Below are 14,814 nucleotides of genomic sequence, written 5' to 3' on the forward strand. Positions count from 1 at the left end.
GCTAGTTTATACTACTTTATATACAGTTAGCTAGTTTACACTACTTTATATACAGTTAGCTAGTTTATACTACTTTATATACGGTTAGCTAGTTTATACTACTTTGTATACAGTTAGCTAGTTTATACTACTTTATATACAGTTAGCTAGTTTACACTACTTTATATACAGTTAGCTAGTTTACTCTACTTTATACAGTTAGCTAGTTTATACTACTTTATATACAGTTAGCTAGTTTATACTACTTTATATACAGTTAGCTAGTTTACACTACTTTATATACAGTTAGCTAGTTTATACTACTTTATATACGGTTAGCTAGTTTATACTACTTTATATACGGTTAGCTAGTTTATACTACTTTATATACAGTTAGCTAGTTTACACTACTTTATATACAGTTAGCTAGTTTACTCTACTTTATACAGTTAGCTAGTTTATACTACTTTATATACAGTTAGCTAGTTTATACTGCTTTATATACAGTTAGCTAGTTTATACTACTTTATATAGTTAGCTAGTTTATACTACTTTATATACAGTTAGCTAGTTTATACTACTTTATATACAGTTAGCTAGTTTATACTACTTTATATACAGTTAGCTAGTTTACACTACTTTATATACAGTTAGCTAGTTTACACTACTTTATATACAGTTAGCTAGTTTATACTACTTTATATACGGTTAGCTAGTTTATACTACTTTATATACGGTTAGCTAGTTTATACTACTTTGTATACAGTTAGCTAGTTTATACTACTTTATATACAGTTAGCTAGTTTACACTACTTTATATACAGTTAGCTAGTTTACTCTACTTTATACAGTTAGCTAGTTTATACTACTTTATATACAGTTAGCTAGTTTATACTACTTTATATACAGTTAGCTAGTTTATACTACTTTATATACAGTTAGCTAGTTTATACTACTTTATATACAGTTAGCTAGTTTATACTACTTTATATACAGTTAGCTAGTTTAGTCCAGTGGTTCCCAACCTAGGGGTGAGACATCTGAAATGTGAGCCTGACTACACACTGCTTTTTGGTCTCATCTTTAACAATGTGTTGTATTTTAAAAGCTTGTTATATTATCCATTGTGTCGAATTAGTATATGTTTCCATATTATGAGGCAGTAGACTTTTGGATCCTTAAAATAAAAATGTCTTCACAGCTCTGAGCTGCTTTATTTCAAACAATCCCACCATATAAAGCTGAATCTGACCGATCCGGTGATAATGATGTTAAATGCAATGTGTATAAATGCACACATCACACTCTCAATTTAAAGACATTTGTGGTTTCTGCTGCAGTGTGATGCTGCAGGTATTTAATAAAGTCAAACCCAGCTGTGGGCAACAAACAGGATTACATTCAGCGACACCTGAACAACATTAATGTATAATTCAGACATTAATCTAACATGTTTCAGACCTGCCTGAGACACATTAACACCTGCAGCCTCTTCTCATGAACATTTCAGTAGACTATGATACAATACTGGAGGAGTGAAAGAAGGGAAATACATGGAAGTGTGGTTGTGATTGTGGAGAGATCTCTCTCTCTCTCTCTCTCTCTCTCTCTCTCTCTCTCTCTCTCTCTCTCTCTCTCTCTCTCTCTCTCTCTCTCTCTCTCTCTCTCTCTCTCTCTCTCTCTCTCTCTCTCTCTCTCTCTCTCTCTCTCTCTCTCTCTCTCTCTCTCTCTCTCTCTCTCTCTCTGCTAATTAAAGCCACGTAATTTGAGGCTTTTGTGCTCTCTGCTGTTCTCATTATGTACCAATCTGTGTGCTGCAATGTGGAGGAAAGCATGAGAAACTGGAAACTGCTCTGCTCACTTTAAACAGACAACTCTACTGCCTGCAACACATCCATATCCTGCATGTATGTGTCATCTGCAGCACCATATTCCTGTCACTTAACATTAAAATCCACTCGGTTACAGTTAAATACTCGTCTTGAGGACCAGTAGCATGCAGGTTTTTTGTGATTTGCAGAAAACCTCCTGTGTCTTTTTACCTTAAGTGTTGCAACAGAGGAGCATTTTGGCATTTGAGGGGAAACAGTGATGCATAACTTAAAAAGGAAGTGGGAGGAAGCACCAGTGTTTTAACTTCTAATAGCAGCTGCATTATTGGAGATGGTTTTGAGTCAAGGAAGGAAGGAAGGAAAGGAGGGAGGAAGGAAGAGAGTAAAGGAAAGAAGGAAGGAAATGAGGGAGGGAGGAAAGAAGGAGGGAAGGAAGGAAGGAAGGAAGGAAAGGAGGGAGGAAAGAAAGGAGGAAGGAAGGAGGGAAGAAAGCGAAAGAAAGGAAAGAAAGGAGGGAGGAAGGAAGGGCAGAAGAAGGAAGGAAATGAGGGAGGAATGAAAGAAAGGAGGGAGGAAGGAAGGGTGGAAGAAGGAAGGAAATGAGGGAGGGAGGAAGGAAGGGTGGAAGAAGGAAGGAAATGAGGGAGGGACAAAGGAAGGAAAGGAGGAAGGAAGGGAGGAAGGAAGGGAGGAAGAAGGAGGAAATGAGGGAGGGACAAAGGAAGGAAGGAAGGAACGAAGGAAAGGAGGGGGGAAGGAAGTGGGGAAGGAAGGAAAGGAGGAAGGAAGGGAGGAAGAAGGAAGGAAATGAGGGAGGGAGGAAGGAAGGAAGGACAGACGGAAAGAAGGGAGAAAAGAAGGAACAGTCAAAACAGACGGGGTCAATTTGACCCGGGAGGACGACACGAGGGTTAAAGAAAAAATTCTAAATTTCAAAATTTTCCGAAACCTTATTTAATAAACTTGAACTTTTTTCTCCCTTGAATTTTCCGACCAGCGGTGTGAAAATGTGTGAATCAGCTCCTTCGAGAAAGCAATAAAGGAAGCTGGCAAAGTGTCTGAGAATCACCGGGCAGGTTTACAGATGAATCATATCTCCCCTCAGACTCTCCGTAATGATGATATACGACGGAGAAGTTGTGCAGATGGAAACAGAAGCGCTGATGAGAGCAGAGAGGGAGGAGGAGGGGGGGGAGGAGGAGGATGAGGAGGAAGGGGAGGAGGAGGAGGAGGAGGAGGAGGATGAGGAAGAAGACGAGGAGGAGGAGGAGGACGAGGAAGAAGACGAGGAGGAGGAGGATGAGAAGGAGGGGGAGGAGGAGGATGACGAGGAGGAGGAGGAGGAAGAGGGGGAGGAAGAAGACGAGGAGGAGAGGGAGGAGGAGGAGGAAGAAGAGGAGGAGGAGGAGGAGGAGGAGGGGAAGGAAGAGGAGGAGGAGGAGGAGGAGGAGGAGAGGGAGGAGGAGGAGAGGGAGGAGGAGGAGGAAGAGAAGGAGGAGGAAGAGGAGGAAGAGAGGGAGGAGGAGGAGGAGGAGGAGGAAGAGGAAGAGGAAGAGGGGGAGGAGGAAGAGGGGGAGGAGGAGGATGAGGAGGATGAGGAGGAAGAGGAGGGGGAGGAGGAAGAGGAGGAGGAGAGGGAGGAGGAGGAGGATGAGGAAGAAGACGAGGAGGAGGAGGAAGAGGAGGAGGAGAGGGAGGAGGAGGAGGAGGAGGAAGAGGAAGAGGAGAGGGAGGAGGAGGAAGAGGAAGAGGAGGAGGAGAGGGAGGAGGAGGAGGAAGAGGAGGAGGAGAGAGGAGGAGGAGGAGGAGAGGAGGAGGAGAGGGAGGAGAAGGAGGAGGAGGAGGAAGAGGAGGATGGGAGGAGGAGGCCGATGAGGAGAGAGAGGAGGAGGAGGGAGCGAGGAGGAGGCACACATGATTCGTCTGCAGTCGTCCCACACTGTGACTTTGATTGTTTTGATCTTCTGCAGTCGGGCTCGTCAGCAGCGAGGTGGAGAACGGTGATGTCTGTGTGAGAAGCTGACCTCCTCTCTCTCTGTTTTGACTGTTCCTTCCTTCCTTCCTTCCTTCCTTCCTCCCTCCTTTCCTTCCTTCCTCCCTCATTTCCTTCCATCCTTTGCCTCCCTCCCTTCCTTCCTCTCTCTCTTCCTTTCTTCCTCCCTTCCTTCCTCCCTTCCTCCCTCCCTTCCTTCTTTCCTTCCATCCTTCCTCCCTCCCTTCCTTCCTTTCCTCCCTCCTTTCCTTCCTTCTTCCTCCATCCTTCCTCCCTCCCTTCCATCCTTTCCTTCCTTCTTCCTCCCATCCTTCCTCCCTCCCTTCCATCCTTTCCTCCCTCCTTTCCTTCCTTCTTCCTCCTTTCCTTCCTTCTTCCTCCCTCCTTTCCTTCCTCCCTCCGTTCCTTCCTTCTTCCTCCCTTCCTAACTTCCTTCCTTGACTCGAGGACAACAGGAGAGATATACATCTTTATGTGGAGCTTGTACTATACTATGCTCTCTTTCCTCCTGCTCTCTCTCTCTCTCTCTCTCTCCCTCTCTCATCTCCCCCTCTCTCTTTCTCTCCCAGCAGAGGCAGATGGCCGCCCACCCAGAGCTCGGTTCTGCTTGAGGTTTTTTCCCGTTAAAGGGCAGTTTTTTTTTTTTTCTTCGCGCTGTCGCCAAATAGCTTGCTTGCTCATGGGGGGAAAATGTTGAGTCTCTGTAAAATCTGAGAGTACAGACTAGATCTGCTCTGCTCTCATGTGAATAGTACCCTGATCCAAACTCACGCAGGGCGCTGTGTGAATAAAATTGACTTGACTTCTCTGTGACAGTGAAGAGGAGGAGGTGAACGGTGTAATTACTTCGAGGAAAGTCTCAACTGAAAGCTGTCCTCATTAAATACAGAAACCCACTGTGTCTGTCTGCTGAGAGAGGAGGAGAGGAAGAGGAAGATGGAAAGAAGGAACAGAAACGCAGAGGGATGTGACATAATGTGGATTTAGTTTGCAACTCAGAGTTTCAACCCTGCAGCTGGTTTAGTTTGATATTTTTGTTTTAAAGTGATCAGTTTAAGGAAACATGAAGCAGACATGACTCCAGCAGGAACAGTGGAGATGAAAATGTGAACAATGAAATACACATTTGTTTTAAAACTTTGGCAAAACTCGTTCGGGGGTGTTGCTTTTAAATGACTAACAGTAGTATTTTAGACCAGAGTTTACTCTTGATAGTGCTGAGTTTAGTGCTGAATTTAGACCAATTTGGTGTTGATATTCAGTCCTAATAGTCCTGAATTTAATCCTGAGTTTAATCCTGAGTTTAGTGGCGACTTTAGTCCCTATAGTCTTGAATTTAGACCAGTTTGGTGTCTGATTTCAGTCCTGATAGTCTTGACTTTAGTCCTGTTAGTACCGAGTTAGTCATGATTTTTGTCTTGACTTCATTGTGAGTTTAGTCCTGATGGTCATAAATTTAGTCGCAGCAGTGCAGAGTTTAGTCCTGAGTTTAGTCCTGACTTTAATTCTGCAGAGTTTCGTCTTGATAGTGCTGAGTTTAGTCCTAAATTTAAACCAATTTGGTGCTGATTTTATTCTTTACTTCATTATCGAGTTCAGCCCTGACGTCAGTGTTAAGTTTAGTCCTGGTAACGCTGAGTTTAGGCCAGAGTTTACTCTTGATAGTGCTGAGTTTAGTCCTACATTTAGACCAATTTGGTGCTGATATTCAGTCCTAATAGTCCTGAATTCAGTCCTGAGTTTTAATCCTGAGTTTAGTGGCGACTTTAGTCTTGATAATCTTGGATTTTAGACCAGTTTGGTTCTGATTTCAGTCCTGATAGTCTTGACTTTAGTCCTGTTAGTACTGAGTTTAGTCATGATTTTGTCTTGACTTCATTGTTGAGTTTAGTCCTGATGGTCATAAATTTAGTCGCAGCCAGTGCAGAGTTTAGTCCTGGGTTTTATCCTAATATTCCAGAGTTTCGTCTTGATAGTGCTGAGTTTAGTCCTACATTTAGACCAATTTGATGCTGATTTTATTCTTGACTTCATTATCGAGTTGAGCCCTGACGTCAGTGTTAAGTTTAGTCCTGGTAACGATGAGTTTAGGCCAGAGTTTACTCTTGATAGTGCTGAGTTTAGACCAATTTGGTGCCAACATTCAGTCCTAATAGTCCTGAATTCAGTCCTGAGTTTAATCCTGAGTTTAGTTCTGATAGTCTTGACTTTAGTCCTGTTAGTACTGAGTATAGTCATGATTTTTGTCTTGACTTCATTGTTGAGTTTAGTCCTGATGGTCCACTTCTGCATTCATTATTATTAGTTTCATATCCTTTGTGTCGTCCTCCCGGGTCAAATTGACCCCGTCTGTTTTGACTGTTCCTTCCTTCCTTCCTTCCCTCCCTCCCTTTCTTCCTTCCTTCCCTCCCTCCCTTTCTTCCTTCCTCCTTCCTCCCCTCCCTTTCTTCTTTCGTTCCTTTGTTCCCCCTTTCCTTCCATCCTCCCTTCCTCCCTCCCTCCCTCCCTCCCTCCCTCCCCCCCCCCCCCCCCTCTCTCTCCCCCTCCCTCCCTCCCTCCCTTCCTTCCTTCCTCCTAAATGATGGTCCTAAATTTAGTTGCAGCAGTGCAGAGTTTAGTCCTGAGTTTAGTCCTATAGTCTTGAATTTAGACCAGTTTGGTGCTGATTTCAGTCCTGATAGTCTTGAGTTTTATCCTAATAGTCCTGATAGTCCTAAATTTAGTCTTGATAGTCCTGACTTTAGTCCTGATACTCCTGAGTTTAGTCCTGAGTTTAATTCTGCAGAGGATGCTGACCTGGGAGGCAGCGGTCCACACAGAGCAGCGCAGCAGTTAGTCAGGATGTTTCCGTAGCTGTAGGGATTGTAGTTGTCCTTCCCTCGCTTGGTGGACCAGGAACCTTTAATCTGAACCAGGAACAAGACCAAGACCAGGACCAGGACCAACACAAACCAGGACAGAAACAAAGAGAAGAGTGTCAGTTCCTAACCAACAAAAATATCAACTTTTAAACTTTCTCTTTCAAATACGACGACAATGACATCATACTAGTCCTCATGAAGCCCTCTAACTATTATACTCACATCCTCGTTGGTGGTCTGGTTAGAGCTGATCAGGTAGGTGTGGAAACCTGACAGACCAACGATTGACCAGACCGAGAAGAAACACACCACCACCTCCAGGACGGTGCGGACCAAGGAGTCAAGGACAAACTCTCAGCTCTCAGTTATTCAGAAGATGAAAGTTTTAAAATATCTATTACACTGCAACACAGCACGTAGCTTAACCGTAAACATGTTGCCATCTTGGCCGTCGTCCAAAATCTTTATAAATGGGATTTAAACTAAATTAAGTTTACATTTTTCCTACGCAGATGCAGTTATTTTAAAACCCTATGGAGTCCCACAGGTGTCACTGACGGAGAGAAAAACAAAAAAGCACCAGTTCACAGAGAATTACGTTAAACGTTGGCAAAACAATCCCAACACGTGGTCCTTTAGTAGCTATTCTGGAGCTTTTAATTGTATTACATAATCTTCCTCATCAGGAAACAAATAAATGGTTCTTAAATGCATTTTAAGGGATTTCAAGGTAAACACGCAAATCCTGTTTACAATAAGGCGGTGGAACTAATCTAATCTAAATGAGCAGCTCGGGTTTAAATGCAGGAGGCACTGGATAGTCTACATTAGATTTCCCTATTCAACAACATTGTTATCTTTTAAATCTTTTACAAATATTTGCAAAAAAAAAAAGACACAATTCATGAGTTTGTCTGCATGAATCATTGTGATTTTTCTCAATGAAGTGCCATGCTCTATAAAATCTACAATTCACTTTATTTTAGCTTCTTGATACCATAATAACCGAACCCTAATAGTGTGTAATAGTGGATTATATCGTATTGTATCATAGTATATCATAGTATATTGTATTGTATCATATCATAGTGTACTGGACCCAGGCGGGGAGTTCTGGTCCTCTGAAATGAAGCCAACGAGGAAGTAACTTAGAACTGCATTCTATCAAAAGGCCACCAGGGGGCGACCGTCTCTATACAAGTCAATGGAGAATTCACCAACTTCTCACTTGATTTCTAACCTCAGTAAACGTTTTCAAAATGTGTTTATGGTCTCAATCGCTAGTTTAAAGCCTTCTTCAATGCAGTATGATGTTCATTTGGGACATTTTGGCCTCCCTGATTTTATATTTGACGATAAAGCAGGGTATGCATTAGGGCGTGGCTACGTCCTGATTGATAGGCTGATTGACCAATGTCCTCGAGATCCAGCCCTCGCAACCATAGCAACCTCCCCGCTCCGCCCATGGCTCCGCCTCATGCCCATATAAGTAGAATCCGTGTTTTTATTATTCCCAGCATGCACCTGAAATTTTCAAGATGGCGCTGCCTAGATTCGAAACTATTGGCTTCCGAGCAGCAGTCCACAAACCAATGGGTGACATCACGGATGTTACGTCCATTTCTTTTATACAGTCTATGATTGTATCATAGTGTATCATAGTGTATCGTATCATATCGTATCTTCAGGTCCCATCCGTTTGGTAGTAAAGATGATCACTAGTTTTAGGAGTAACAGGTTGCATTCCCATATTATTCAACATTTGGATTAATTAGTCAGGGTTCCTGTAGAGGGGACGGTGAGGGTTTGATTCCTCATGTGGGGGTCCAGAGACACTGAGGTTTATGGGCTTGCATTGTCAATATCTAATGAAGAAAGTGGATTACAGTTATTAGCTTGTGGCTCAATTGGGACACAAATAGAAATCAGGAGAAACACAACAGAGTGAGAAGAGATTAACTAAATGTGACCCTCCGAGCGTGTGACACGGGATTGACCTTGGCAATGCATTATGGGACGTATCGACCCGTGGCTGGTTACTGTGCCAGAGCCATTGATTTATTAGAGCCGCATGCACAAACACAAACACATAACATTAACCTACAGAGACAACGACGAGGGAAATGAGTGCCTCCTTTGATTTCCTGTGTCGATGTTGTGATGACACTCAGATGCAGTAAAGATGAACTCATGACGAGATGTAAACATGTATAGGGGTTGAAAGTATGGATTATATCTCTGTGTGAGCCTATCCTATCCTATGTGTGTGTGTGTGTGTGTGTGTGTATGTGTGTGTGACTATGCATGTGTGTGATGAAAGGCCTTAATGAAGCCAGTCATAAGACTAGTCATAAGAGGCATCCCTTAGTCTGTCCGGCCTTTAAAGCTGCATTCATTTATTTATTTTTGGTCCACTTGCTGGCAGCAGAACAAGCTGTAAATACAACATCTGACATATTATCAGGATATAAAGTCGTTGTGGCTAACATGTAAGCTAATGGCAGACAAAGAGCAACACTACTACTACGATATGATACGATACACTCCCAATTGAGCCACAAGCTAATAACTGTAATCTGATACGACACACTATGATATGATACACTATGATACAATCATAGAGTGTATAAAAGAAATGGACTAACATCCGTGACGTCACCCATTGGTTTGTGGACTGCTGCTCAGAAGCCAATAGTTTTGATTCTAGGCAGCGCCATCTTGAAAATATCAGGTGCATGCTGGGAAAAATAAAAACATGGATTCTACTTATATGGGCATGAGGCGGAGCCATGGGTGGAGCGGGGAGGTTGCTATGGTTGCGAGGGCTGGATCTCGAGGACATTGGTCAATCAGGACGTAGCCACGCCCTAATGCATACCCTGCTTTATCATCAAATATAAAATCAGGGAGGCCAAAATGTCCCAAATGAACATCATACTGCATTGAAGAAGGCTTTAAACTAGCGATTGAGACCATAAACACATTTTGAAAACGTTTACGGAGGTTAGAAATCAAGTGAGAAGTTGGTGAATTCTCCATTGACTTGTATAGAGACGGTCGCCCCCTGGTGGCCTTTTGATAGAATGCAGTTCTAAGTTACTTCCACGTTGGCCTCATTTCAGAGGACCAGAATTCCCCACCTGGTCTTTACACTCAACGTTAATCTAAAACATATTGATTAAAGCTTCATATTATAAACTGAACTCCTCACAGTTAAAGGATATCTGGCCGGACTGTCTTTGAGCGCACTCAGGAAACCCGTCCGGTTCGATCCTGCAAGATACAAAAAACAAGACACAGTTAGTTTTCAGGTTATTCAGGTTTAGTGCAAAAAGCTTCCTCATTAATACTCTGATGTTCTGTCTTAATCTGAACACTCCTTCCTCCCTCCCTCCTTTCCTTCTTTCCTTCTTTCCTTCCCTTCTTTCTTCCTTCCTTCCTCCCGCCTTTCCTTCCTTCCTTCCTTCTCTCCTTCCTCCTTTCCAACTTTCTTCTTTCCTTCCTCCCTCCCGCCTTTCCTTCCTTCCTTCTTTCATTTCCTCCCTTCCTTCATCCTCTCCTTCCTTCCTCCCTTCCTTCTTTCCTTTCCTTCCTCTGTTGTACTTTCTCAACTCTAAAAGAAGAAAAGTAGATAAAGAAAAACCAAAACTGGAGAAACTGAAAACTCAACGTTATGTGAAGACTGAACTCACTAATGACGGAGGAATAAATTAAAAATGAATTTTAAATAATACATCTGCGCTAGTGAATGTCACCTCAGACTGAGTTTGAATTTGATGAACTTGAGATCTAACTGAGAGGTATCTTCTATATTTTAAAGATTCAACCTTGCAGATTTTGTCTCACTGATGAAACTAAATTCTGTTATGCATGAATATTTATAAAGAGGATACAAGGAGGCTGTGTAGGAATGTAGGTAGGACATTTCATCCTGATGGTGGAGCAAATCATTAGAAATCACTTCCTCCCTCTCTCCCTTCCTTCTTTCCTCCCTTCCTTCCTTCCTCCCTCCCTTCCTTCCTTACTCCCTCCCCCCCTTTCCTTCCTTCCTTTCCTCCCTTCCCTCCTTCCTCCTTTCTTCCTTCCTTCCTCCCCCCTTTCCTTCCCTTCCCTCTTCCTCCCTCCCTTCTCTCCTTCCTTCCTTCCTTCCTTTCCTCCCTTCCCTCTTTCCTTTCCTCTCCTCCCTTCCCTCCTTCCTCCCTCCTTTCCTCTTTCCTCCTTCCTTCCTTCTTTCCTTTCCTCCCTTCCTTCCTTCCTTCTCTCCTTCCTTCCTACCTCCCTTTCTTCCCTTTCTTCCCTTCCTTCCTTCCTCCTTCCCTTCCTTCCTTCTCTCCTTCCTTAGATTGATGGTTTGCCTTCGAGGCCGCGCTGCTGGAGGGACGACCAGAGTAAAACATCCCCAGCTGAACTTCCCGGGTACACAAAGCTCTCTAAACTCTCTAAATTTACATCTCGCAGATCAAAGTCACGACACTTAGATGGATCTTTTTATAGCGGCGCTGCTAAAAACAGACAACAAGCAGCGTAGTGTTCAGAGGAAGACACGGGTTCATCTCAGACAGTCTGCCGGTTGTAAAGAGTTTGACTCCGAAGCGGCTCGAGGCTCCAGTTTCGGACCGTTTGGAAAACAACATCAGCAGCATGAATACACAGATTTAGGGAAATGAGAGTGGCACGGACGACACGGACGAGGATCAGTCGGTGTTTTTAGAAACACGAAATCAATGATTTTGGTTTTACGCCTCTCTCTATTTTTATTTCTGTGAAAATCAACTCACACACAGTCGGAGATGATTCAGCTCATTTAACATTTAGTCAATTTTATCATTGAGTAGTGGTGCCTCCTTTCCTTCTTTCTTCCTTCCTTCCTCCCTCCCTTCCTTCTTTCTCTACTTCCTTCCTAACTCCCTTCCTTCTCTCCTTCTTTCTCTCCTTCCTCACCTCCTTTCTTCCTACCTCCGTCCTTTCCTTCCTTCCTTCTTCCTCCCTTCCTTCTTCCTTCTTTCCTTTCCTCCCTCCCTTTCTTTCCTTTCCTCCCTTCCTTCCTTCTCTTCCTCCTTTCCTTCCTTCCTCCCTCCTTTCCTTCCTTCTTCCTTCCTCCATTCCTTCCTTCCTTCCTTCTTCTTTCCACGTTTCCTGCCTTCATTCTCCCTTCCTTCCTCCTTTCCTTCCTTCTTCCTCCCTTCCTTCCTTGACTCGAGGACAACAGGAGGGTTAAATGACTCCATCACTTTATATTGAAAGGGGGTGATCAGGGACTTTAGTTAAGGCTTTTTATGTCGATTCACGACTGCTGCTGGAAAAAAACACATTTTTCCATTTTGACCACACACTTCAAACAAGAAGCTGTGGAGGAGATATATCAGCTGTCTCTGGCTCAGAAGTTAAAATCCTGTTTGTTTTCTTCACACACGATGTTACATTACTCACAGTTCTCTCTCTTCTACAACTTGGATCAACAAGCTACTGGGTATATTTTTAGCTCTGTGCCTAATGACCGCAAAACGAGATTTCTTGGGAACAAAGTTGAAACAACCGAAACACGGGTGCTCAGAATAGAGAGCAGTATGATCATTACATTATCCACAAGAGTCCGGGATTAATGTCTTCAGTGACATTGAGGAGAAAGAAAGAAATAAAGGTCATAAATAATAATTATGCTAATAGGTATATTTAACTTAATGCAAAATTGAAATGACCCCGTCTGTTTTGACTGTTCTTTCTTTCTTTCCTTCCTTCCTTCATTCCATCTGTCCTTTCTCCCTCCCTCCTTCTCTCTTTCTTTCCTCCCTTCCTTCTTTCTTTCTTCCGTCCGTCCACCTTTCTTCCTTCTTTCCTCTGTTCTTCTTTCCTCTTTTCCTTTCTCCATCCATTCCTCCCTCCTTCCTTCCTCCCTTCCTTCCTTCTTTCCTCCATCCTTCCTTACTTACTTCCTTTCCATCCTCCTTCCTTCTTTCCTCCATCCTTCGTTCCTTCCTTTCCTTCCTCCCTTCCTTCTGTTCTTCTGTCCTTCCTTCTTCCTCCCTTCCTTCCTTCCTCCCTCCTTTCTTCTTTCTTTCTCCTTTCCTTCCTTCCTCCCTCCCTTCCTTCCCCTGACTCGAGGACAACAGGAGGGTTAATCAAACTATAGTAGCAGGATTTCACTTCTTTTTCTTGTTCTTTTACTAATTTTTCAAATTGGAGCTAAATCAAAAAAACATAATATATCACCTTAATTTTATAACAGGCGATAAATGAATCAGATTACTGATAAAACTTGTGCACGTCTGATCTCCTGACTTCTCTCACTAATGAGCAGAGCCAGTACGAACGGATCGATCAGTAACTGGAAAGAGGAAGAGACTGCAGCGTCAGCCTCTCTCTGACAGCCTGTCAATCACAGGGCAAGGGGGCGGGGCTAAGGAAGATTGATGGCCTCGTCTGTTTCAATTACACAGATGAGAAGCTGCTGCTAGCTGCAGAGCTGCAACACAGGACTGAAATCCTAACATAACACACTGGATCTAAAACATTAACTTAACCCTCCTGTTGTGTTCAAGTCAAGGAAGGAAGGGAGGAAGAAGGAAGGAAAGGAGGGAGTGGGGGGGGGGGGGGGGAGGAGGGAGAGAGGAAGGAAGGAAGGAAGGAAGAGAGAAAGGAAGGAACGACAGAAGAATGAAAGGGGGATGGAGAAAGGAAGGAAGGGAGGGAGGAAAGGAAATAAGGAAGGAAGGGAGCAAAAGGAAATAAGGAAGGGAGGAAGGAAGGACGGAGGAATGTGTAAGTAAGAAAGGAAGGTAGAGGTGAGGAAAGAAGGACGGAGGAAAGAAGTAAGGAAGGAAAGAAGGAAAGAGGGAGGGAGGAAAGAAGGACAGAGGAAAGAAGGAAGGGAGGAAGGAAGGACGGAGGAAAGAAGTAATGGAAGGAAAGAAGGTAGGAGGGAGGGAGGAAAGAAGGAAGGGAGGAAAGAGAGAAGAAGGAAAGAAAAAGGAGAGAGGAAGGACAGATGGAAGGAAAGAAATAAGGAAGGAAGGACCTTCCTTGTTCCTTCCCTTCCATCCTTCTTTCCTTCCTTCCTCCCTTCCTTCCATCATCCTTCCTCCTTTCTTTCCTCCCCTTCCTTCCATCCATCCCTCCCTCCTTTCCTTCCTTCTTCCTTCCTTCCATCCTTCTTTCCTCCCTTCCTTCCTTGACATGAAAATAAAACATGATTGTTCTTATACAGAAATCAATAAGTGAATCACAGCCTGAGCAGAGAGGAGGCAGCAGCAGCAGCGGTGGTGGGCGGTGTAACTCACTGAGGATGACGTGGGTGATGACGAAGGCGAAGATGAAGATGGTGAGGAAGGACAGCGAGAGGATGAACAGGTAGAAGAAGCGGTAGTTCCTCCGTCCGACGCAGTTCCCCACCCAGGGACAGTGATGGTCGAAACGCTCTGAGGCAGAAACATTTAAAAAAAAAAAGTTAGTTAAATTTTCTGATGAGATTTATAGAAATTTCCTTCCTTCCTTCTTCCCTCCCTCCCTTCCTTACCTCCTCCCTTCCTACCTCCCTCCCTCCCTCCCTTCCTTCTTTCATTCCTCCCTCCCTTCCTTCCTTCTTTCCTCCCTTCCTTCCTTCCCTCCTTTCCTTCCTTCCCTCCTTCTCCTTCTTTCCTCCCTCCTTCCTTTTTTCCTTCTTTCCTTCCTTCCCTCCTTCTCCTTCTTTCCTCCCTCCCTTCCTTTTCTTTCCTTCTTTCTCCCTTCCTTCCTTCTTCCACCCTCCTTTCCTTCTTTCTTCCTTCCTTCCTCCCTTCCTTATCTCCTTCCTTCCCTTCTACCTTGTTTCCTCCTTTCCTTCTTTCTTCCTTCTTCCTCCCTTCCTACAAGTCCTCTCTCCTTTCCTTCCTTCTTTCCTTCCTCCCTCCTTTCCTTCTTTCTTTCTCCTTTCCTTCCTTCCTCCCTCCCTCCCTCCCTTCCCTGTCTCGAGGACAACAGGAGGGTTAATCAAACTATAGTAGCAGGATTTCACTTCTTTTTTTAACACAACATAGAAGATTAACAGAACTGACCGACACAGTTGTCACACAGGCTGCAGTGTGATGCTCGCGGCGGTCTGAAGATTTGCAGGTGAAGCAATATTTCAGTTTGACCCGTCTGACCGTTGATGAGAACCTCTCTGGTGCGCGGC

General features: G+C 43.8%; 1 protein-coding gene across 1 annotated transcript in view; it reads right to left on the bottom strand.

Annotated features, from left to right (window-relative positions):
- The window catches only part of LOC128377028 (palmitoyltransferase ZDHHC14-like), a 31,840-nt gene that overhangs the window by 5,423 nt on the left and 11,603 nt on the right, over window positions 1-14,814 (bottom strand). The window contains 7 exon segments of the mRNA XM_053336907.1: window positions 6,601-6,710; window positions 6,888-6,990; window positions 9,890-9,938; window positions 13,943-14,080; window positions 14,696-14,746; window positions 14,749-14,779; window positions 14,781-14,814. Coding sequence (XP_053192882.1) covers window positions 6,601-6,710; window positions 6,888-6,990; window positions 9,890-9,938; window positions 13,943-14,080; window positions 14,696-14,746; window positions 14,749-14,779; window positions 14,781-14,814 — 516 coding nt within the window.

Source organism: Scomber japonicus, chromosome 17, assembly GCF_027409825.1.
Source record: "Scomber japonicus isolate fScoJap1 chromosome 17, fScoJap1.pri, whole genome shotgun sequence".
In the NCBI taxonomy this organism is placed as follows: Eukaryota; Metazoa; Chordata; class Actinopteri; order Scombriformes; family Scombridae; genus Scomber; species Scomber japonicus.